The sequence below is a fragment of the Lynx rufus genome, unplaced genomic scaffold (genome assembly GCF_022079265.1).
Source record: "Lynx rufus isolate CCGP_SWC_20201006 ecotype Redwood Valley unplaced genomic scaffold, mLynRuf1.p SCAF_10, whole genome shotgun sequence".
Classification (NCBI taxonomy): Eukaryota; Metazoa; Chordata; class Mammalia; order Carnivora; family Felidae; genus Lynx; species Lynx rufus.
The window spans coordinates 26761524-26785359 of record NW_025814824.1 but is presented as its reverse complement, the minus strand read 5'-3'; the positions used below and the strand labels follow the sequence as shown (position 1 = coordinate 26785359).

General features: G+C 47.8%; 1 protein-coding gene across 2 annotated transcripts in view; it reads left to right on the top strand.

Moving 5' to 3' along the window:
* Positions 1–3669: 3669 nt before the first annotated feature.
* GOLM1 (golgi membrane protein 1) overlaps positions 3670–23836 on the top strand; it is a 56866-nt gene continuing 36699 nt past the window's right edge. Inside the window, exons 1-3 of one of the 2 annotated variants that reach the window (XM_047103006.1) lie at positions 3670–3750; positions 14971–15119; positions 16925–17104. In XM_047103006.1, the coding sequence (XP_046958962.1) occupies positions 14991–15119; positions 16925–17104 (309 nt within the window). In that variant the 5' untranslated portion in view covers positions 3670–3750; positions 14971–14990. Of the gene's footprint in view, positions 3751–14855; positions 14874–14970; positions 15120–16924; positions 17105–23836 lie in introns of those variants that run through there. The other variant, XM_047103011.1, reaches the window with a different exon arrangement.

Sequence of the window (23836 nt, the reverse complement as noted above, 5' to 3'; positions counted from 1 at the left end):
TCTGACCCATGCAATATTTGGAACATACTTATGCTAACTTGTTGAAGCTCACATGTAACTCAGAACCCTACACCAGTAACAAAAGGCCTTTAAGTCAGAATTCTTTGGCCCTGCTTGTGACAGAAACCCAGTGCTAACTGGCTTAAGTCAAATGGGAAATTAATTGGCTGCTATAACCGAAAATCCAGGATAGCCCTGGTTTCAGATACAGCTGGATCCAGAAGATCAAATGACATCAACACTAGGTGTCTATCTGTCTTTCTCAGAATATCAGGCTAATGTCTCCACAGTGTGTCCCTCGGCTCTAGGGTTATATTCTCCCAGGATGGGCTGCCTTAGTAGAAAACAGAGCTTCTCTTTCCCAGTGGGTGCGGTGAGTGCCAAATGGAGTCTCGCTGAGGTAGCTGGGTCACGTGCCTATCTGTGAACCCGCGGACTCCAGGATTGTGTTAGTTTTCCTGTGGTTGCCGTAACAAGTCATCCAAACCGGGTGGCTTAAAACAGCACAAGTTTTATTGTCTCATGGCAGTGGGGATAGGGCTGGGCTCTGTCCAAAGCCGCTAGGAGACCATCTGTTTCTTGCCCCTTCCAGCTTCTGGTGACTCCAGGCCTTCCTTGGCTTGTCGGTGCATCACTCCAGTGGTCACACTGCCTCTGTGATCACATGGCCTCTTCCCCTCTCTGTCTAAGACCCTCTCTGCCCTTCTCTCCTATGGACATTTATGATTGTTTCCAATCCACCTGGATAATCCAGGACAAGTCCCTCAAGATCTTTAGTTTAATCACATCTTTTGCCCTCTAAAGGTCATGTTCACAGGTTCGGGGATTAGGCCATGGAAATAGCTTTTGGGGGGGGGATGGTCACCATTTGGATCGCTATAGACATTTAGGACTAAAAGTCAGTGAGGAGGGATGAAAAAAATGGTGATGCTGGTAACTGGAGACAGGAAAAATGAATGCTGGAAAGTAAACTTGGCAAGATGTATGTGATAAGGACTTTCTATTCTATTCCATTCCATTGATCTCAGGTATTTAATATTTAGAGTGTCTCCACTGTGCTGGGCTCTGTATGTGTGTATATAATAGAATATTCTTTAGCCATAAAAAAACCCCAGGAAATCCTGGGGTACTTGGGTGGCTCAGTCAGATAAGCTTCTGACTCTGGATTTCCACTCAGGTCATGATCTCATGGTTCATGGATCAAGTCCCATGTTGGGCTCTGTGCTGACAATGGGGTTCTTGGGATTTTCTCTCTCTCTCTCTCTCTCTCTCTGCCCCTCCCCTGCTCTCTGTCTCTCTCAAAATAAAAATAAAAATAAACTTAAAAAGAAAAAGACAGGAAATCCTCCCATTAATAACATGGTGTGCCTTGAGGGCATTATGCTCAAAGACAAATATTGTATGATTTCACTATATGTAGAATCTTAAAAAAACAACCAACCAGGGGCGCCTGGGTGGCTCAGCCGGTTGAGCGGCCGACTTCGGCTCAGGTCATGATCTCGTGGTTCGTGGGTTCGAGCCCCTCGTCAGGCTCTGTGCTGATAGCTCAGAACCTAGAGCCTGTTTCAGATTCTGTGTCTCCCTCTCTCTCTGACCCTCCCCCGTTCATGCTATGTCTCTCTCTGTCTCAAAAATAAACATTAAAAAAAATTAACAACAACAACAAAAAACCCAACCAACCCAACCACCAAACAAAAACCTCATAGAAAAAGAGATCAGACTTGTCACCAGAGGTGGTGGGGCCAGGAGTGGGGAATTAGAGGAAGGTGGCCACAAGGTACAAACTTCAGTTATAAAATAATTGAGCACCAGGGACGTGATATACAATGTGACGGCCAGAGCTAACGCTGCTGTATGATGTATGGGAAAGCGGTTAAGAAAGTGACTCGTAAGAATTCTCATCACAAGGAGAAATTTTTTCTTCCTTTTTAACAACTGCACCTATATGCGAAGATGGAGGTTAGCTGAACCTCCTGTGGTAGTCATTTCACAATATATATAAATCAAACGATCATGCTGTATACCTTAAACTTCAATGGTCAGATATGTCAATCATTTCTCAATAAAACTGTAAAAAAGTCACTAATTACTTGCTGATAAATGAAGGGCACAATGGAACCCTACCGAGAGGGAAATGAGATGAAGGTGTGGCCCACCAGCCTAAGAAGGCAAAATATAACGAGGGGAGCCAGAAGGAACAATTAAGGGAATTCATTCTACCTGTCCCCAAACCCTGATTGTGGTCACTTACGGTCACTGGAAGATTAGAAAGAAGTGACACAAGTCTTGGGAAAAGCCAGGGTTGATGTCCAACACACCCTCGGCTCTTGCAGTCTTGGTCCAGCAGGGCAACGGTTTAATAGCAGGTAACAAAACTACCATTTGGGGCTAGAATAGAATATTACTCTAAATTCAGTTAAGAGGTTTTGGTTCATAAAGGATCCTTTTCCTGAATTTAAGGAGACCCTGCTCAGGTGGCAGTAAGGAATCTGGGTCACCTTTCTCAAGGTGAGTCTTTGTTTTGGTTGAAAACCATGTCCACCGTGAGCATTCCCTTTAGGAGTTTGTGTATTTACTTGTTTTTTGTTGTTGCTGGGATTTGGGAAGGGTGAAAGGAAGGCGTTCCTTTCCTAGAAACCAGAGCTACGTAGGCTAGAGAAAAAAGATAAATCTTAAACTTATTCTTAGTCCTGAGCACATGTTAGAATTATCGGGAAAGCTTGATAACAAACAAAAACACCTACGTTTGGGCTCAAGACTCTGGGGATGGGACCCTAGCACTGAAATATCCCCAAAGCTCTCAGATCATTAAAACGCCTGGCCGAGGCTGTCAGGATCAGGAACCACTGCTAGAATTTTCTAGTCTGGATACCTTGCAGATCTTTAGTAGGTGATCCGGGAGGTGTGGCCTTACGGTGCTTCTGAAACTTCCAGGCGTTCACGCTCCCACGCTTCACCCTTAGGGAGTCCCAGAAGGTCTCCCTTGCGCAGCGTCCAGGATTCTTCCTTTTATCCACTACAAAGTCTGGAGGGTCACAGCCCGAAAAATTAAAGCTTGAGAAGGAACAGCCGTGGGGACGTTAGGAACAGGGTAGGGCTGGTGGATGAGAAAAGGCAAATTTGTGAGTCTAGACCCCCTAAATTCCTGTTACTGGTCGGCCCCTTTCCTCTGCGTAGTTTGGACCGGGACCACCGAGCAAGGAGACGCGAGTGTGGCAAGGTGGGTGGCGCTGGGTGCGGTGTCCTACATTCCGGAAACCCCCCTGCGGCCCGGGGTCGGAGTGAGGGGTGAGGGGTCGTCTCTCCCCCAGGTCCCTTTGCTCCGCGCCGCCGCGTCCCACCTTCGCGCCTCCTCTGCGGAAGCGTCGCGCCCGCTCGATGGCCGCCCTCGGAGCCGCGTCCCGCAGGGGTCGCCGGGGGGCCGCGGCCGAGGCGGGGGCGCGACGCCGGCGTCGGGGCGCGGGCCTGGGGGCGGCGGCGGGCCGGGGCGCGCGCACCGTGGGGCCGGCGTCCGGGCGCGGCCCCGGCCTCGCCTCCCCGCGCTCGCGGCGCCGCCTCCTCCCCACGCCGCCGGCGCGGTCCGGGGGCGGGGACTCGCCGCTGCGGAGGCCGGAGACGCGGCGGCGCTGGGCGCGGCGCGGGGCGCACGGCGCGGGGCGGACGAGAGCGCGAGGCCGGCGGCGGGGGAGCGCCAGGCGGCCTGGGAGCCGGGCCCGCAGCGCCGATCGGCCGCCGGAGCCGCGGCAGGAGGTGAGTGCGCGGCGCGCGTGTCCCGGCTCCGGGGCCGCCCCGGCCGCCTTGCCCCTCCCCGTCCCTCCCTGGCGCACCGCCCGCGTCCGGAGACGGTCCCCCGGCTCGCGCCCGGGCCGCAGCCCGTCACCGGAGCCCGCTCGCGGCCCGAGCCTTCGCCGCGGGGCCGCCTCGGCCTCCGGACCCCCGGCCACCGCGAGGGGCCGTGCGAGCTCTCTGCCCCTGCGGAGACCGGTCGGGACGCGCGGGGCCTTTCTTTTTTGTTCTCCGCTTTGTCACGCGCGTCGGCATCCGAAGTCAGAGGCGTGCAGCCCCGAAGTCGCACTAGTGCCGGTCCCGCGGGCGTGACTGGCGCCGGCGGAGGGAGGGGGGCCGCGGCGCGCCGCTCACCTCCGCGTCCTGGCACTCTGGCGCCGCGCGGGTGCCCACGTTGGCAGCGGTCGCGTCCTGGCAGGTGACCGGGAGCTGGGCGCCGAGTCCCCCCGGCCACGAGCGCCACAGCGCATCCGGAGCCCGTGTCGGGGACGCTCCGGGCGCCCTCCCTTACGTGTGTTTCTCACCTTTGGCTTGTGTGGAGCATCGATAGAAGTTTTGCTCTGGTGTAAAGATAGTCTCCTGGGCTTACACAATAGTTTCTGTTTCACACCCTGTGTGCTAGTTTAATGATTTTTTTTTTTTAAACACAATAAGAAAATAACCTAGTTTGATGAATGATCTTTTCAGAGGAATTTGAGAACCCTTGTATTGGGAATGCCGTGATGTTGGTCGTTTTCAGATAGCCCCTTTCCAAATTTGCGTGACCAAACTTGTGTGGCCTTCATGGGTCTGAGATTTCCTTTGTCTGGGTTGGGGTCTTGAAGGCCCTAGGGCTCAAAATCCCGCAAATGTTGAGGGGCATTCCTAGGGATGGGTTATTAAGATGTCCCACAGCCTGATGAAATGTTTAACAACATTCTAGTGACTCTGTTTGGCTTATGGCCATCAGATTGACTCAAATTTAGGCAGCTTTAGTATTTCTGAAATTTTTGGAGCATGGGACCTGGGGAGGCGTGGAATCTCTTGGTGGTTTGGTCTTTGTGGGTCTCCTAGGGCATTCTAGCTCCTCCTGCTTGTGTTATAGAAGATTAAGGTAAGCTCATGTGATTGGGAAGAATGCAGAAACCAGTAATTTGGTAAGACTTGCTGTCCCTAGGCCAGAACTCAATTTTTAAGGCATCACTGGTCAAATAGACGTTGAATTCTTAGGATGTTTAAAGAAAACAATAAGCTGTTCCAGACGTATCTTGTTCTCCTATGGAGAGGTTTTCACGTATGTATGTATGTGTGTGTGTGTGTGTGTGTGTGTGTATATATATATATATTTTTTTTTTTTTTTAATTGGTTTAGTTCAAAAATGAAGGACTGTGAACGAGAGGACCGAGTGGTGGTAGGGAGTCTGGGGGGAGGGTGTGGGTTATCAGATATGGACGACGTTGCTTTCAGGAGCTAAGGATGTCCTCTCCTTTCTAATTGCTGGCCATGGGCCCACTTATTGATGGGGGATGACAAGATTTTGTATTTATATTATTTTTTGAGCGGTGGGGTAGAATGAGGATGGTTGACTGTGTCAGCCCAGGGCTCTCTATCTTCCGTTGGCTTTTGTGGCCACCTTCCCCCAGCAGGGAGGAAACTGCTGACCTTATTGAAAATCCTCTGAATGTGCAGGCAGGCTTTCTGCATCTGAAGCACAGAGAGGAGAAGGGCAGAGCCTGGGGGAGCTGCCTCTCCAGGGAAGAGTTGGAGGCATGGGGTGTCATTTCCAGAAGCCTGGGCTGAGCAGGTCCCATGGCTGAGCACCTTGGTGAAAGGGAGCTTGAAGGCCGCATGGCTCCCAGGAAGGGAGGGACGAGAGGCTCCATGCCCTGGTTTTAATTTAGTTGTATTATTTTTATTCCTTTTTTTTTTTTAATGACCTAATGTGAGAAGTAACATCCATCATTTGGATAATGGAGGGGGGCAGGGGGAAGAACCTCTTATTTTTGTTGTTGTAGTTAATATAAAAAAAAGACTGTTTTACACTTCTTTTTTTGCAGAAGTAGGAGGAATGGTCTTTATAATGCTTTTGTCTCACTTCAGAAGAGTGTTGAGTGGTATTTCCATTGCCTGCCCCCCCCCCCCCCCCCCGCAAGAAACATTTTTAGGTTGTGGTCATTTTCTTTTCTAGACTTTTCCAGTTACTGATGCCATTACATGAACAGTCTTGGCTTGAAGTTTAAGAACTGCTTACTAAGTTCCCAGAGTCTACTTTGCCTCACACAGAAATTGCCTACACTTTTCAGAAAAAAAAAAGAATAAAGATGCGTGCCTTCTCAGATTGTTACAATACCTTGATCTTCTTTTTCTTAAAACCCTTCAGGCCTGTGTTAATAGAACTTCCCCTAGCTAAGATTTTGAAGGTTAATTAGTGCCCGACAGGAGATAAATATCTGAAAGTACTATATGATTACAATGATACAGATTATAGTTTGCTGTGGTTTCCCAAATTTTTTGATTATTCTCATAATTAAATGAAACACTTAGGATTAATTCAGTGTTATCTAGCAGTTATCTTAATATAAAACCATGTTTTAGTTCGTTATTTATCAATCAGGGGCACGTGCTGTTATTATGGTCTTCTATCTCAAGGCCCAGTGTGCAGTCGGGGCTGGATCCCTGCTTCCCCACAGTGGAGGTGGACCCCTGTTCCAAATACTCCTTGAATTTTGAGTATTTTTTGGTCTGTTTCTTGTCAGGTCCGATTCTGTCATCATCGATTTTGCTTTGTGATGCGGCTCCTGTGGAGCTGACCAGGGATAAGAAGCCTGCACCTTCCAGGGGCTGGCTTGTGTTTGCCCATGCCTACGTTTATTGCAGTAACATTCATTTGTGCCTTCTATATGAATCTGAAAGCGTCAGCGCCCCTGTAAGGTTTGGTTTAGTTACAATTTTTCAGTCTACCTCGCTGTGCCGGGTGCTAAAATCCAAGGAGTTCCTCAGGCAGCTCAGAGGGTGGTGACTTTGACCTTCAACAGAGGGGTTGAGAATGCAGATTTAGTTTCTACCTCTCCTTGCACCCGTTAGTATTTTATGGTTGTATAATTAGGATACATATAATATATACTTCTAAGTTATTTTTATGTAATTGTTGTGTTACTGAAACATAGTTGCTCTCGCTTTTTGGATAAAAATAAAATAACTTTTAGGATTTTCTGCCCCAGCCCTGTGGAACATCTGCTATACCCTCTGGGATGCACGGGCCCTGCTGGTAGACTCAATTCTTACAGCCCAACAGCCATAGACCAGGCATACGTGAATGGGAGTGGTCGTGTCCCAATAAAACCTTATTTATGAACACCCACATTTTAGTTGCATGTGCCTTTCACATGTCATGAAATCTTATTCTTTTGATTTTTTTTTTCCAGCCATTAAAAACTATGAAAACTAGGCTTACGGGCAGTCTACAGAAACAGGTGGCTGGCAGGATTCAGCCTTTGGGCTGCAGTTTGCCAACTCTGGATCTGGAGGAAATATTTGGGAGTTCTTGCCAAGAGGTAGTCTTGGCACTCATGTAGGAGGCGGCCTTTCTTCAGAAAATTCCAAGTGCTGGAAAAAAACACAGTGGAATTTGGTGGCTCTCATTCATTTCATTCATCCATCTTGCTCTCTGATTATTTCCACTATGTAATATTATATATGCTTATTAACCTTTAAGGGTTTTTTTTTTAAAGGTTTTTTTGGAGGTATAATTGACATGTGATGTTATGCTAGTTTCAAGATGTACAGTGTAATAATTCAGTCTTTGTACCTATTGCAAAATGATCACCACAGTACGTTTGTCACCACAGTTACAAAATTGTTTTCCTAGTGGGGAGAACGTTTAAGATGTACTCTCAGCAAAGTCAAATATGCAGTACAGTGTTACTAACGGTAGTCTCCACGCTGATGAAGCCTTTTCTTTATAAACCGTCAGCTTCCAGACTTGGGGAAAACATGGTGTTTATAATTGGGGGTTGAGGAAGTGAGAGGAGGAGATTCTCTGCCCTTCCTGGTAAGTTTTTAGAGCAATTTAAGAAGAGTGCAATGGACCTGGTCATTCAGTCCTAATGGTTTAGAGCAGGAGTTGACAGACTTCTCTTAGGGGCCAGATAATAAGTATTTTAACCAGTTTAGTCCTCGTAGTAACCCTGTGAGTAGATGTGGATAAGCTCTTCAACTCTGCCTTGTGGCCACAAAACCACGGTGCGCGATAAAAGGAACAGGCCTGGCTGTATTTACAGAGCAGGCCTACTACAAGGGGCTGGTATGCTGACCCCTGGCTTGGAGACCTTCTTGGGGCGTCTTAGAATATCTTTATACCCTCAAAAAAATGTTGGTGACTGACAGCACCGAGCTGGGGCATTCTCAGGTCTGTTTGCTCACTGCGGGACGTCTGAACTTCCTGCTGAGCACCTCTCTGGCTGTCCAAGATCATGCGAGGCCATTTCCTTTGAGAAGGAATAAAGGTGGGGCTCTCTCACTGTTTGGAGAAGCCATCTTATTTCTACCGTGGTGATGTTGGTCTAACAAGCTGTTCTGATCTGATTGGTCTTAGGTACAGCTTTTGCCTATAGGATTAAAAACCCTTGTGTGGAGGAGGGCTGCCCGGCTCGCCTTGATCTTGGGGTTGTCAGTTTGAGCCCCATGTTGGGTGTAGAGATTGCTTAAAAAGAAAATCTTTATTTATTTAAAAAAAATTTTTTTTAAGTTTATTTATTTTTGAGACAGAGAGAGACAGAGCATGAACGGGGGAGGGGCAGAGAGAGAGGGAGACACAGAATCGGAAACAGGCTCCAGGCTCTGAGCCATCAGCCCAGAGCCCAACGCGAGGCTCGAACTCACGGACCGCGAGATCGTGACCTGGCTGAAGTCGGACGCTTAACCGACTGAGCCACCCAGTAGCCCCAAAAAGAAAATCTTTAAAAAAACACAACCGTATGTAGAAGTAAGGACATGAGAAAAAAATAAAAGTATTTAACCAGTAGGTTCAAGGGGCCAGTGCATTTAGCAGATTGCTCATTTTCAGGTGTTTTTTCTTTTCTTTAAAAAAGTAATTAGTGGTTTTTGTCTTCTATAAAAATTTTTGTCTTCTAGGCAAACAGTAATTTTAACCAGTAGGTTGATTTTTTTTTTTTAAGTTTATTTATTCATTTTAAGAGGGAGAGTGTGTGAGTGAGCAGGTATGCACGAGCAGGGCAGGGGCAGGGAGAGATGGAGAGGGAGAATATAGGGCTCGATCCCACGAACCGTGAGGTCATGACCTGAGCCAAAATCGAGACCCGCTTAGCCAACTGAGCCACCCAGGTGCCCCTCAGTAGGTTGAATTTTAAAAATTAAGCCGGGTTTGGGGGGCACCTGGGTGGCTCAGTCGGTTGAACATTAGGCTCAGGTCATGATCTCGCAGTTTGTGGGTTCCAGCCCAACATTAGGCTCTCTGCTGTCGGCACAGAGCCTGCTTCAGATCCTCTGTCCCCACCCCCCCAACCCCTGCCCCTTTCACACGTGCACACGCTCTCTCTTTCTCTCTCAAAAATAAACATTTAAAAAAATAAAATCAAGCCAGTAGAAAGAATTGGCGGTTTTTCATGACTTCTCCAATTTACCAAGAGACTTTCGGTGCAAAAAACACACCGCTTTCTCTTTCTGCAGGAAACCTGGGCTTTCACAGAGTTCCGCTAATTTAGGTTAATCATTTTCCAGTATGTCAGATACTTGTAATCCAGTATGAGACAAAGCATTGTGAAGCCTCAGTTGCAGCCAATGTTAACACGCCTGATGTGTCTCCTACCGCTGCTGCCACCCCCCAGGTCCACAGCACTTCCAGGGTGAAGGGAGGAGGGTGTTTGGTGTGCCTGCCACCTGTAAACCGTGGCTCTGCGTGACCGTCTCAGTGTTCCTCAGGCTTCGGCATTTCCTACCTGGAAGTGCCCTTCAGTTGCAGTCCCGGAAGTTGGCGCTGAAGCACCTTACCGGCGGGGGGTTCGGTGCTGGCCTCCCTTCCGCATCTCACCCTCTTACCTGGGCGGCCCTGTGTCCATTGGGAGCCCAGGGCTTTCCTAACTGTGCCTTCTGGGCAGCCGCACCCCTTCCTGGCCAGCCAAGCACTGGGTCGTAGTGAGGGGCTTCCTGGAACCTCTCTTTTTCACAACGTGGTCCTGGTCGGGGGTGCTCCTGCTGCAGCGGGAGCGGGGAGCCAGCGCCGGTGATGGGGGTTACTGTGCTTCGGGACAGCAGAGTCTACAGGAGGAACACGTCAGGCTGGTTCCTTATAAAGCAGCATGGTGGTGGAAGGAAGACATCCGTCACCTTTTTGTTATAAGATGAGAAGACTCGCTGTAGAAATGGTTTCTTAACCCTCTTTCCATCTCTAATAATAATAGCATTTATTGAGCAGGTACTATGCGCCAGATGTGGTTCTAAGCCCTTCTCCTGTCTCAACTCATGCAGTCCTTACGGTAACCTTGTGAGGAGGAGAGTGATGCTCAGATAGGTCCTGTGGCCCCTGACAGGTGGAACCAGGGCCCCACACTGGCCAGCAGGTTCCAGAGTTTGTTCTGTTAACACTGCCCGGAGCTGCTTGCTGCTAGCACAGCACCTGTCTCCTGGCGGTTGCTCAGTATCTTTTTAGTTGGCTGGCTCAAGAAAGGAGACTATTGAATGATCATCAGAACGCTTCCCTGGAAGTGAGAATTGAGTCTATACTTACAGTTTTCAGACTTGTAGGCTACCCATCCGTTGACTTCTATCTGCTGGGATAACAAAAGGTCATCCAAGGATCCCATCTAGAAATATAGTCTTAGGGAATTAAGTATATGATAAAGATAGGCTTTCGAAGCCCAAGGTAAAAACAGATTTTTCAGTAAAGGGTGCTGACAGAACTGACTAGCCATTATAAAACGAACAAACAAAAAAACACCACAAAAAAAAAACACAACCTGTATTTTTTGATTTTTTTTTTTTACCTCTTACATCAAAAGGGAATTCCAAGTGGATGAAAGATTTAAATAAATATATGAGACCATAGGTATGTTGAGAGGAGATATGGATAAATGTATTTCTAAACTTAGAGTAGAAAATGTCTAAGTATAAACAAAATCCAGATTCAATAAGAGACTGACACGATTAGGTTACTTTAAAACACCACCCACAACTAAAAACTATGGGCAAACGATTTCAAAGAGAAAGTCAAGGAACAAATGAAAAATTGAGAAAAAAAAGATATTCCCATGAAAGACAAAAGGTTTGTTTAACAAAGAGCTCTTACGGATCAACAAGATGAACACCGAGGTTTAAATATGGACAGAAAATATGAAAAGGCATTTTACCAAAATGAACATACAGATCACCAGTAAATGAAAAGATGCTCATTTATGCTTATAACTAAAGAAATGTTTTTTGTTTTTTGTTTTTTTTTAACTATTTATTTTGAGAGAGCGAGTGAGCCAGGATGTGGAGGAGGGAGGAGGAGAGGGAGAGGAGAGAAAGAGTCTCAAGGAGGCTCTGCACTGTCAGCACAGAACCCTGGATGGGGCTTGATCCCATGAACTGTGAGATCATGACCTGAACTGAAATCAAGAGTTTGGACGCTTAACTGACTGAGCCACCCAGGCGCCCCAAGGAATGTATTTCTTCTTAAGTAGATAGACTCCATGCCCATTCATGGGGCTTGACCTCACAGCCCTGAGGTTAAAAGTCATGTCCTCTACCCGCTGAGCCAGACACGTGCCCCAAGAAATGTATTTTAAAATATCATTACTGATGAGATTGCCAAATGTTAAAATGTTTTATTTTGTGTGTTATTGTGTGAGAGAACAGACATTTCTCATACTACTAGTGTATTTACTAGAGTAAATTGTTGGAACTGCTTTGGAAGCCAATATAGTAAGAGCTATCAAAACATTTTTTTTCAGAGAATTTGGATTTATAAGAGAGTTGCAAAAACAGTATGGAAGGTTCCCATGTATTCTTCACCCAGCAATCCCCTTAATTAGTTGTCATGTCTCTATGACAGTTTGTCAGTCTTTCCCTTGCTTTTCACGATCTTGACACTTTGAAGAGTGCTAGTCAGGTGTTTCGTAGAAGGTCCCTCAATTTAAGTTCCCCTGAACTTTTCTCCCGGTGCATCGTATTAGGCGTTACGTGATGTCAGCGTGGCTCAATGGTGACGTTTACCTTGATCACCTGGCTAAAGTGATATCTGCCAGGGTTCTCCACTGTGTGCCCGTTGTAGTTTGCTAAATATTTAGGAGGCAATAAGATTTATAAGTTTTTTTTAATGTTTATTTTCGAGAGAGCGAGAGTGCGCATGTGCACAGGCAAGCAGGGGAGGGGCAGAGAAAGAGGGGGACAGGATCCAAAGAGGGCTCTGTGATGCGGGGCTTGAACTCACAAACCATGAGATCATAATCTGAACTGAAGCTGGACGCTTAGCCAAATGAGCCACCCGGGGGTCCCAAGGGCCATCAGTTTTAAAGGCCTATGACCCCGCAGTACCACTTACTGAAATTTATCTCCACCTGTCTGTGATTTATTTCATCACCTGCAAAATGGGGGTGACCAGTGCCCCTGTCGGAGCTGATGGGAAGATTCAGTGAGCGCTGTATTTGAAACACTTGATCAGTGCCTCACACACAGTAAGCTCCTTGCTGGTTCAGCCTCCCTTCCCAGAGCCCCTGGAAGCCAACTGTGTTTGGAATTCAGAATTCAGAGGATAATAAGATGTGCTTATATATCACATGACAGCCCCAGCAGGGTCATAACCAGACACTAATGCTTCTGCAGCAAAACATACGAATATTCACATGAAGGGAGAAAGATAAAGACTCTTAGTAGCTTCAGGTGAGTTCTGATCGGACCTTGATCTGAGTTCAGGTCAGGTTTTGTTGCTGGGTAAGTCTTTTAAAATCCCTTTGGACTTTTAGAGCCTTTTGGATTTCAGGATTGTGGGTGAGGGATGGCACCCCTGGATAGGAGTTTGCAGACACAAACGTGGATGTGAAAGGTGTTCGTGGCAGCATGGTTGGAAATAAGCCTGGAAAACCCCGAATGATCCTCTGTAGGAGAGTGGTTAAATAAATCCTGGCACACAGTGGTGCCCCATTCAGACCTTTAAAGAGAAAAAGGCACACCGTAATCTGCCTCTAGGAAAAGTACGATAAGATATATTACTAAATAATTGACATTTACAGAACAGTGTGAATGATCTTGTTTGCACTTAAAAATGTGTCACTGCTCGTTTATGCATTAAGAAACATCTAGAGTGACCTCTAGAAGAGTTGCTGTGTATTAGAATCCCCTGGGAAGATTGAAAAATACCAATACCTGGGTCCTCCTCTGAAGCTGTTGAATTAGAGGGGCGCCTGGGTGGCTCAGTTAAGCATCAGACTTTTGCTCAGATCATGATCTCACGGTTTGTGAGTTCAAGCCCCACTCTGTCAACACAGAGCCTGCTTTGGATCCTCTGTGCCCCTCTCTGTCTGCCTCTCTCTCTCAAAAATAAACACTAAAAAAAACCCAAAACAAAACCCTTTAAAGCCACCCAGTTGGAAGTGGAGGAGTGGGGCCCGTGCTTGGGTCCCAGGCAGTGCTGGTGTCCTGCAAGGGTTGACATCACCTGGAATACAGGGGGTGATGACATCAGGTGGGAGGAGGGAGTCTTTGCACTGTGTTTTTCTCACCAGTTGTACTTGTAGTTATATATATATATTTTTTTTTAAGTTTAAAAAGTATAAAAAGACTTTTGGATGGAAATCAGATATAAGGCAGTGAAAAAACACACTTTCAGCAGATACATAGAATTTTCCAGAAGTTCAGGATTTCTGAGCATTACTCTCCTTTAATAGGTACATGCTTGCTGATTGCAACTGATAATCGATTTTTAAAAAAATTCTTTTCCTCTTTCATCCTGAGAGAGCAGAAGCTGGTGAGGAAGGCACCAGCAGAGGCTGAGGTCAGTTCTGTGCTTCAGCATTCTGGGGGTGCTTTATTTCAGGTGAGTCGCCGAGATTGTGCATGTCTCCATTTAGACTCCCACACTAGTACTAATTATTCAGAAGGAAGAGGTCTCCCGGTGACACACTTAGAAATACTTTAGGGCTAGAGCCGGCCTTGTCAGCTCTTCTCTGTGCTTACTCACATGAACTTAAGCTGGAGGTTGAGTCCCACATGGTCTTTGATTGCCCCTCCTCTCCCCCCCTCGCCCTTCACACCTCCCTCCTGCCTCCATTGTGGCCTACACCTGGCATAAAAAGGTCCCTGTTCTCAGAGATGCCTTTTGTTGTGCGTGCCACCCTCCCTCTGATAAGGTCTCATTTTATCTGGCTCAGCAAAGCCATCTGGAAAGGTCGGCTTTCCTTGTGCGTTGTGCCCAGTGCTGGTGTCTAGGCAGACCTGGTCTTGGGTGGAAGCCCACGGACAAAGCTGATGTCTCCCTTCTTGTAGAGGCCATGTCTGGGCCTCTCTGGAGAAGGGGATCGCTCCGTGCAGTTCTCCTGCTTAACGTGGACATGAACCCAGAGAGAGAAGCAGGCATTCAGAGCAAGACTGGGCCAGTGCCTCACTCCTGCTGGCAGAGCCCTACAGGGGGCGGGCGGTCCACTTACTCCGTGGGAATCCACAGTCCTCGGCGCTTTCCCGGCTTTGCTCACCAAATGCTTTGATTGGGTGTCATTAGTAATTCTGTCCAGCGTGCAAAACCCTCTCTTATTAGGCCTCAAATAAAAAAGTCCTCTTTGGGGAATAAATCAGAAATGGATTTTTTTTTTTTCCCCTAAAGTGATGCGGAAGCATTTCATATTTGCTACTGCTGTTCACAGAGATGATTAATTCTCAACCTGTACTGGAGAGGCAGGTACTACGCTTTTCCCCATTTTACAGAGGAGGAAACAGGTGCACAAGAAGTTGTTATGTGCCCGAGGTCTCGAGCCAGCAGGTGATGGGTCTCCAGGACGATGCTCACTCCCACGAGCCTGTCCTGGGGAGGCTGGCCCACCCCCTGGGGGCGCACATCAGCGTGGGCTCGGGGTGCACTGCCCACGCGGTCTTCTCCTTGGATGGCTTCTCCTCTTTAGGTGAAAACGCCTTCGCGTTGGCTGCGAGGGTGGATGTGGCCTGCTTCGGGTCCGGCGCTGCTGGCGTGGAGGCTTATTTGCTTGTTTTATTTGGCAGATTCTCGCGCGGCCTTTGAGATGATGGGCCTGGGAAACGGACGCCGGAGCATGAAGTCGCCGCCCCTGGTGCTGGCCGCCCTGGTGGCCTGCATCATCGTCCTGGGCTTCAACTACTGGATCGCCAGCTCCCGCAGCGTGGATCTCCAGGTGTCTTGCTGGTTTGTTTGCATGGGTGTCTGAGAGTATTTAAAGTTGCCAAGTGGTGGGGTCTGACGGGTTTGCCATTCACTACCCCCTAAAGCACTACACTCAATGGCTTGAACGCTCCCTACCCTGAATTGGGGCCTCCACATATCCCTGCCCCCTGCCCGGGGCCGGGCTTTGCACACCAGCTGTGCCCTGGGCGGGGAGGGGACCTCTTTGCTGCCGGAGCAGCCCTCTCTGCTTTTCCTGTGAGCGGACGATTTTCATTCGAGCCACTGGGGCTGGCTCTGGGAAGGCCGCTTACTTGATTACACTGACCGCAGCCCATCCGGTCCCCCAGTCCTCTCTGGGTCTCAGCGGTGTTGGGAATGTATGTGCATAATGCATGTGAGAAATGTGTATGTAGAGGTGCCACTTGTTACTGGCTGCTGCCAGTAACATCGTATCAATCATATCATCCGTATCAATTAAGGATATGCATTTTAGTTTTCCATTTTGTTGTTGGTCATCGTGGGTCAGGCCGGTGCTACACAATGACAGAGAGTCTCGTTGACCAGACTCCTGTCAGGTGCCTCTGACCCCTCTTCCCCACGAGGCCTCCGTCTTGGCCTCCCTCCACCCCTCCCGTCTTCAGCCGGCCCAGCCCACTTAGCAAAGAATCCTGCTAAGTCATCCCTACCTCCCAGTATCTGATTAGGCACCCGCTCCCTCTTCCTTGAAGTCTGACCCCTTGGCCTGCCTTTAGCAAGAAATCCGCCTGCCCTCCGTGTCTCCTCCTAATACTGTCCCACCACGGACCCCTCACTCTGTTGGCTCTAAACCCTTAACTGCCCTGGCTGTGTTCACAGTGGAGCCGGTCCTCTCCCCTGCTTCATAGACATGACCCCTGTTGCAGGAGTCTTGAAGGAAGTTTTCCTTGCCATGTTAATGGTGTCAGAATACTTTTTAACAGCGCTAACATACACTGTCTTCTTTTGTACACGAACTCTAAGTGTGGGACTTTATTTTCCCCATTTCCCCGGGGGGGTGCAGGCCGAGGCACAAGAGCAGCTGGGATTCCATCCCAGTCTTTCCAGTGGCAGAGCTTGGGCTCGCAGCCATGAAACCCCATCCCATCTGAGCGTCCCCACGCCTGCCTGCCCTGGGGGGGGGGTGCTTTCATCTGATCTTCCACTGGAGCCGTTCTCTGGGCAGACGTGGGCTTGGTGTCCAAGGTTGAGGAACTGAATTTGTCTTCAGAGGATTTGTCTGCCAAAGAGTTAAGTGCTCTGTCAGCAGGGGAGGGAAACGGAACTAAATATTTGAGCACCTGGTAAAGCGTGAGGCCTTTTATGTACTTACCTCATTCCAGCCTCCCCGAGTCCCTGGGAGGGGTGCGGTGGTACTTCCTTGGAGGTCACAGTGGCCACAAGGAAGCCCAGAGAAGTGAATGCCTCTACTTATAACACTTGTCTCTCTCGAAACCCTGTTGTAGCTTCTGCACAATTCACTTCCAGTATTGTTCTTAACAGACAGAACCCCTTAAAGCACATTTTTGAGAGGAAGTGGTTTATTCTCCAGGAACACAATTTCCAGAAATTCCATGTGGGCTGTGCAGAACATGCAGAGAAGGTCTGGGGCACGAGGCCTCTGCCCAGTTAGGAGTGGGGAGTGTCTGGCTGGGGAAGGGGACTCAGGAGGAAAGGTCCAGCAGGACTGTCCATGGGGCCCTGGAGCACCTGTGTGCCACGTGTCGCTGGCTTCTGGGAGGGAGAAGCCCTCCAGGGACGGTGTGGGATTCTCCCTCACACGCTGTGGGGTCCCTGTAGACGCGGATCCTGGAGCTGGAGGGCAGGGTCCGCAGGGCGGCCGCGGAGAGAGGTGCCGTGGAGCTGAAGAAGAACGAGTTCCAGGGAGAGCTGGAGAAGCAGCGGGAGCAGCTTGACCGGATCCAGTCCAGCCACGACTCGCAGCTGGAGAGCGTCAACAAGATATACCAGGATGAAAAGGCAAGACCCGCTTTGCTTTCCCCTCAGTTCTGTTCCAGATGCCAGTTGAGACAGCGTCGGGTTCGTCTCAGTGGGAGAATGAGCGACCGTGTGGGGACTTTTGTGATGATGTGGCATGGGCCTCTTGACCATGCTGACACACTGACTTTTCCCAGTGCCGTACGTGGTGTCCCTGTCTTCTTTATTTTGTGCATGAAAGTTGTGTCTCTTCATCCCCTTCCCCAGTTTCACCCATCCCTCACCCCCTTTCCCTCTGGAAACCGCCAGATGGTTCTCTGTGAGTCTTTTTGCTTATTTTTAGATTCCGTCGGTAAGTGAAATCCTATGACCTATTTGCCTTTCTCTGGTTTGTTTCATTTAGTATAATAGCGCCTAGGTCCACCTGTGTTGTTATAAACAGCAAGATTTCATTCTCTTTTTATGACCGAAAAATATTTCGTTGTACGTTTGTACCACGTCGTCTTCATCCATTTATCTATCGATGGACACTCGGGCTGCATCCATACCTCAGCTGTCGTGAATAATGCTGCGGTGAACATGGAGTGTCTTTCCAAATTAGTATTTTTGTCCAGGTAAATACCCACAAGTGGAATTGCTGGATCATATGGTATTTCTGTTTTTAATGTTTTGAGGAACCTCCATATTGCTTTCCTCTGTGGCTGCACCAGTTTACATTCCCACCAGCAGTGCAGGAAGGTTCTTTTTCTCCACATCCTCGCCAACACTTGTTGTTTCTTGTCTCTTCGACTTTAGCCGTCTGACAGTTGTGAGGGGATATCTCACTGTGGTTTTGGTTTAGAGAAATACTCTTCATTTACGACATTCGCAAATGTGTATTTCTCCTCTGGAAATTGTTCCAGTTTCAATGTTGTTAGAGTAAATTGCTTCTGAATTTTTCTTCATTTATCTTGTAGGTGGGTGGCACTATTTATGCTCCTTAAATCCCCTGGAACTGATTAGAATAGGACCCAGGCATCACTCACAGTGTGTATGCAGAACCCCTTAAGGCAGATTTCGGGGAGAAAGGAGAGTTCATTCTGCAGGAATAGAGTTGGCAGAAACTCCATGTGGGTTTTGCAGGATGTGAAGAGAAGGTCTCTGGCCTCCAGGCCTCTGGCAGGTTGGGAAGGAAGAGTGTGGTGGGAACTGGGGAGTGTGGGGCTGGGAGGGGACCCAGGAGGGACCAGCAGGACTGGGCGGAGATGGGCTCCTTCTCCGGCCAGGGCCAGCTGGGGTCTAGAACCAGTTCTCCTGTGCAGGGAGGGAGGAAAAATAAGGGGGGTGTTTCAGGTGTCTGTCTGCCTGCTTCGACACTCCTGTGTGTGTACATGTGTCATTACCTAAAAACTGAACTCTCCTCCTTAGGAAGAGTGGCCTTTTACTCTGAGCCTCTGGCCTTTCTATGTTTTTATTTTTAGGCTTTTTCTTTTTGAAACGGTAGTGATGGGAGATAGGGTGTATGTGTGTCCATGTGTGGTGTTTGGTTGTTGCTTTTAGGTATCCTTGTTTTCATTTATTTATTTTTCATGTGTATTCATTTTTTGAGAGGGGGGGACAGAGTGCGAATGGGGGAGGGGGAGAGAGAGAGAGGGAGACACAGAATCCCAAGCAGGCTCCAGGCTCTGAGCTGTCAGCACAGAGCCCGATGCAGGGCTTGACCCACAAACCGTGAGATCATGACGTGAGCTGAAGTTAGATGCTTAACTGACTGAGCTGCCCAGGCCCCGCCCCCCCTTTTTTTAATGTAAGTATCTTTGTTTTCTTAACTCCGTCATCTACCAAGTGCTTTTGAAATTTTATCGTCCTGTGAAATCCAAAATTCTGGGCGTGATAATCTCTCACTCTGTTCAGTCTCCTCCAAACTTCTGAACATTTCATGTGTGTTGCGTGAAAGTGTGAGTGCACGTTTTGGGTGGGGAGAAGGAAAAGAGGTTGTGGGTTAATTTCTGCTCGTGGGCATTCTGCTCGGGTGTGGGTACACCCTAGTTTGGCTCCAGACCCCTGTAAAATGGGCGGCAAACAACCAGGTTTCCCATATCGGGTGGGCAGACTCCTCAGAGAATGTGTTGCATAAAATCGTTTGTTCCAGAGAATTCTAGGTAATGCAGTCAGTGAAGCATCATCCCACAGGTGAGTCCTCGAGATAGAAATGCTGGTTCATTTAAGTATAAGCCGATGTGGAGATAAGATGACAAGCTTGGAATCTGAAATATGACTGAGCAGCTGTTTCCTGGAAACGTCTCCCTATATAAGAAGAAATGAGAGGGAACGTCTTCCAGCCAGAAACCAGGTGACTCTTTCACCTTGGTCCTTTTTTTTTTTTTTCCTTAAATGTTTGTTTATTTTTGAGAGAGCACAAGCAAGGGAGGGGCAGAGAAAGAGAGAGTAAGAGACAGAGGATCCGAAGTGGGCTCTGTCCTGACAGCAGGACACCCGGGAATCACAAGATCATGACCTGAGCCAAAGTCAGATGCTTAACCTATGAGCCACCCTCACCTTAGTTCCTAATGCTTCAGTTTTATGACTTCTTTTTAAAAGGGGGCGTAATGCAAGGTCTTAGCTGTCCTGCCACACGCCCAATAAGAATTGTTTGGGGGTTCAAGGTGGGGGGAGGCTCTTGTAGTTGCAGTAAACAACTCACGGTAGATACTGAAAATCGAGGAGTCCCAGTAAAGAGGGTGAAACACACATTTGAAAGACAGACACTGGGGAAGAATAAGAGTCTCTTTTCATTTGGAGTTTTGAACTTTTAGAATATGTGATAGAAAGTTGGTTTAATTTTGGGCATGGGGGGCTAGTTTCTTAGCTCTAGGAGGATCTAAGCTATAACTCGGTGTGGTGGTAAAAGGCATGGGGTGTCCAGTCAGGCAGACCTGGGTTCAAATCCTGTTTTCCGTAGCTCCATGATATCAGGCAAATCACTTAAATTCTCTGGGCCTGTGTTTTCAGCTCTCGACTGAGAATAACAGCAGAATCACTGTTACGCTTTGTGAGGTTTCAGTGAGATAATATTTATGAAAGGCTTAACACAATGCTTGACAAGGACTAGCAGCTCAAAACCCAGTAGCTGGTGTTACTACAACTAACCCTAGTGATCATAGTTAACAATAACAGCACAGACACAGGGGTAGTAGTAAACCACAGCATCAGTGGTAGTAATGCTGTTCTTTTTGGTAAGGACCTTTTTCCCCCCAGTTAAAACCGTGAAACAAAACTGTCCTACCTTTAAGAAAGGATTAAAAAGATGCTAGGGTGTCCATGAGAACCAAGAGCGAATACTGTAGCTGGGCCACAGAAAGAGTGTCCTAGTGACAGTCACCACCCCAGCGACGAGAGCTCACGTTCGCGGAGTCTCTGCTTAGCCAGGCACCAAGGTAAGCATGCCACAGGGATTGTTCCCTGAATTTCTCTCAACCGCCTCATGAGATCGCCAGTCAGGCTCAGAGAATTCGTAGCCATCCCCCAGGACGAGGCCTAGACCCTGGACAGCCCCCCGGTGGGCCTCCCTCGGCTCTGCAGACACAGGGCCATGGTGAGAGGGGGGCTCTCCAGAGCTCTCCATCGTCTAAATAACATGGGGGGGGATGGGGGGCCGCAGGAAACCAGTCTGGCCCAAGTCCAAAGTTGTTGAAGCTTGGGTGATGGGATCCTGTGTGTATCTCTATGCTCCAAAAGACCACAGTATTCCAGCTAGCTCTCCTCTGGCCCTAATTCCAAATTCTCTGGCAAAAACACCTGATTCTTTCAATATGGCCAGGAAGTTCGCAGAGAAGTGGGGCTGGTCTGTCACCCATGTATGTTATTCCCCGCCCCCCACCATATGTATATATATGTACATAATGTATATGTATATTTATGTTAGGAGGGGAGCACCTGTAGTTTGAGTTGGAATGAGGCTCTTTCTCGGAATGATCAAGAGTCACCTGGTGGTCTAATAGATCCCCTGGCTACGTATGGCTGTTGACCACCTAAAATGTGGTTAGTGGGCCTGAGCAACTGAGTTTTGAATTTTATTTAGTTCTAACTACATTTAAATAGCCATATATAGGACAGCACAGGTGTGAATGATAGAGGCAGAACTCTGGTAATAAAAAGGCTGGGTTTGGCTGCTGATTAATAGTCTTGTTCAGTGGGAGAGCAGTTGGGCCAAGGCTTGGTCTTCTTAGCTTCTCTGGTGTCTTTTGCCTTTTGCTGTTTGGTTCAGAATTGGGCCTTGGGAGGTGAGGTCACCTTGTGATTGGGCGACCGGTCTCCCTGTGAATGCATCTGTCGCTCGGATGCTGGGTCTCAGAGACTATTGAATTTTTCTCAAAAGATGATGCACACACATGTGCAGCCGTTTCTAAGTGCTCAGATCCTTGCGATGCAGGTAGCTCATCTGGAGAACGGTGATGGAGACTCTGGGCGTTTTGCAGTATTGCATTTTTAAAAATAAAATTGCCTTACCAGGGTTTTTATTTTCATTTCTTTGACCCTCAAATCTGATTCCTCAATGAAATGATTTTAAGTAGAGGGCAGTAAGTTATGGGCATTATGATTAAAAGATAGAATTCTTTTTTTTTTTTTTTAAGTTTATTTTGAGGGAGAGAGTGAGCGGGGGAGGGGCAGAGAGAGAGGGGAGAAAGAGAGAGGCTCCATGCTGAAGTGCTGAGCCCAACACAGGGCTCGATCTCATGAAGTGTGAGATCACGACCTGAGCCGAGATCAAGAGTTGGACGCTCAACCGTCTGAGCCACCCAGGCGCCCTGAGAGATATAATTCTTTAAAAATAATCTAGCAGTGTTGTTACAACGTTAATTGATGTTAATACTTTTTTTTCCTAAGGTATTTCTTACATCTTTACCCACGTTTACTGGAATCCTGGAAATTTTTTAGGAGGGGCGCCAAGTTGGAAACTTACTGCTCACCACTTTTTCCCCCGAGGTTGCCAGCTCCCCCAGAGTGGGAATATGGGTGTGTGTGCAGCGCCTCAGCTCTGAGGCCAGCTTGCTCGGGCACCCCTTCCCATGTCGCCCGGAACGGGTGGGCCCCAGTGTGAAACCTCACGTGAGCTCCGGATAGCCGTGCCATGGGTCTGTAACAAGACCTAGAACAGTGTTATTTTGCAAGCAGGAACTGCGGAGAAGTCACAAGAATAATAAGCTCGTGCCTATGTGCTCCTCCCCCAGAAAGGATTTAAAACAAAAAATATTATAAAGTTGAGGTCCCCTGTATTCTCCTTCTCTGTTCTTTCCCTCTTTCCTTCCTGCCCAAAGATAGTCACCGTCACTAACTTTTATTTAAGAGTTTTAATTCCAGCATAGTTAACATATGGTGTTGTGTTAGTTTCAGGTGGACAGAATAGAGATTCACCACTTCCTTACATCGCCCAGTACTCATCACAATAAGTGCTCTCCTTAGTCCCCAATCACCTGTTCACCCATTCACCCCACTATTAAGAATTTCAGAGGTGATAGTTTGTTACATGTGTCGACCGGCCAGAGCATTGATCAGTCAGATTCTATCTTGGTAATTTGAATTCACCCACTGACTTTTTTTCATTTTTATTTATTTTGAGAGTGGGAGAGAGCACGAGCAGGGGAGGGGCAGAGAGAGAGAGCGAGAGAGAATCCCAAGTGGGCTCCACTGTCAGCAGAGTCCAACGTGGAGCTTGATCTCACAAACCATGAGAGCATGACCTAAACCAAAATCAAGAGTCGGACCCTAAGCTGAGCTACCCAGGCTCCCTTCACTGATTTTTTAAAAATTTGAACTGAAGTTTCTGATTTTTTTTTTTAAATTTTAATGTTTGTTTATTTTTGAGAGAGAGAGAGAACATTAGCAGGGGAGGGGCAGAAAGAGGGAGACACAGATCCAAAGCAGGTTCCAGGCTCTGAGGTGTCAGCGCAGAGCCCGATGCGGGGCTCGAACTCCCGAACCACGAGATCATGACCTGAGCCCAAGTCGGATGTTCAACTGACTGAGCCACCCAGGCGCCCTGAGTTTTGTTTTTTTATTGTAATCACTTCAACTGAGACTTCAGCTGATTCTTGAAGATGGACCTGTTTTCATTTCCCTTCTTTTCTGCTTCCTCGTCTGTGGCAGAAATAGGTACGGTGAAGATGATTTGACTCCATAAACGCAATTATGCAGGCTAACATACACTTCTGTAACTTGGCAGAAACACCGGTGTAGTCGCTTTGTGAGTTGTATATGAGAAGGGATATTCAGTTTTTTGAAATAAACAACAAAATGATTGTGTAAGGCAGCCTTAAATAACTTTCAGAAAAATTGCCTTTTAAATTACTGAGGGGTCCTGGGGTGGCTCAGTCCGTTGAGTGTCTGACTCTTGATTTTGGCTTCTGTCACGGTCTCAAGGTTCACGGGATCGAGCCCTGTGTCAGGCTCTTCACGGACGGTGTGGAGCCTGCTTGGGATTCTCTTTCTCCTCTTTCTGCCCCTTCCCTGCTCGCTTGTGCATGCTCGCTCTCTCTCTCTCTCTCTCCCCCCCCAAAATAAATAAATAAACATTAAATGACTGAAATACTATTACTCTTAGTTTTGAAAATGAAAAACAAATTTTAAATCCCCCGTGCTTCCATCACTCAAAGAGAATGTTCTTTTTAAAACATACAGGTTGACATCTAAACTTTTAAACATCCTTGTTATAGTCAAGTTTTTGTAAATGTAAGTAAGCTATGAAAATAAGCAGGGGTGGGGGGATTAAATGAGAAACACACTTGAACACGTCTG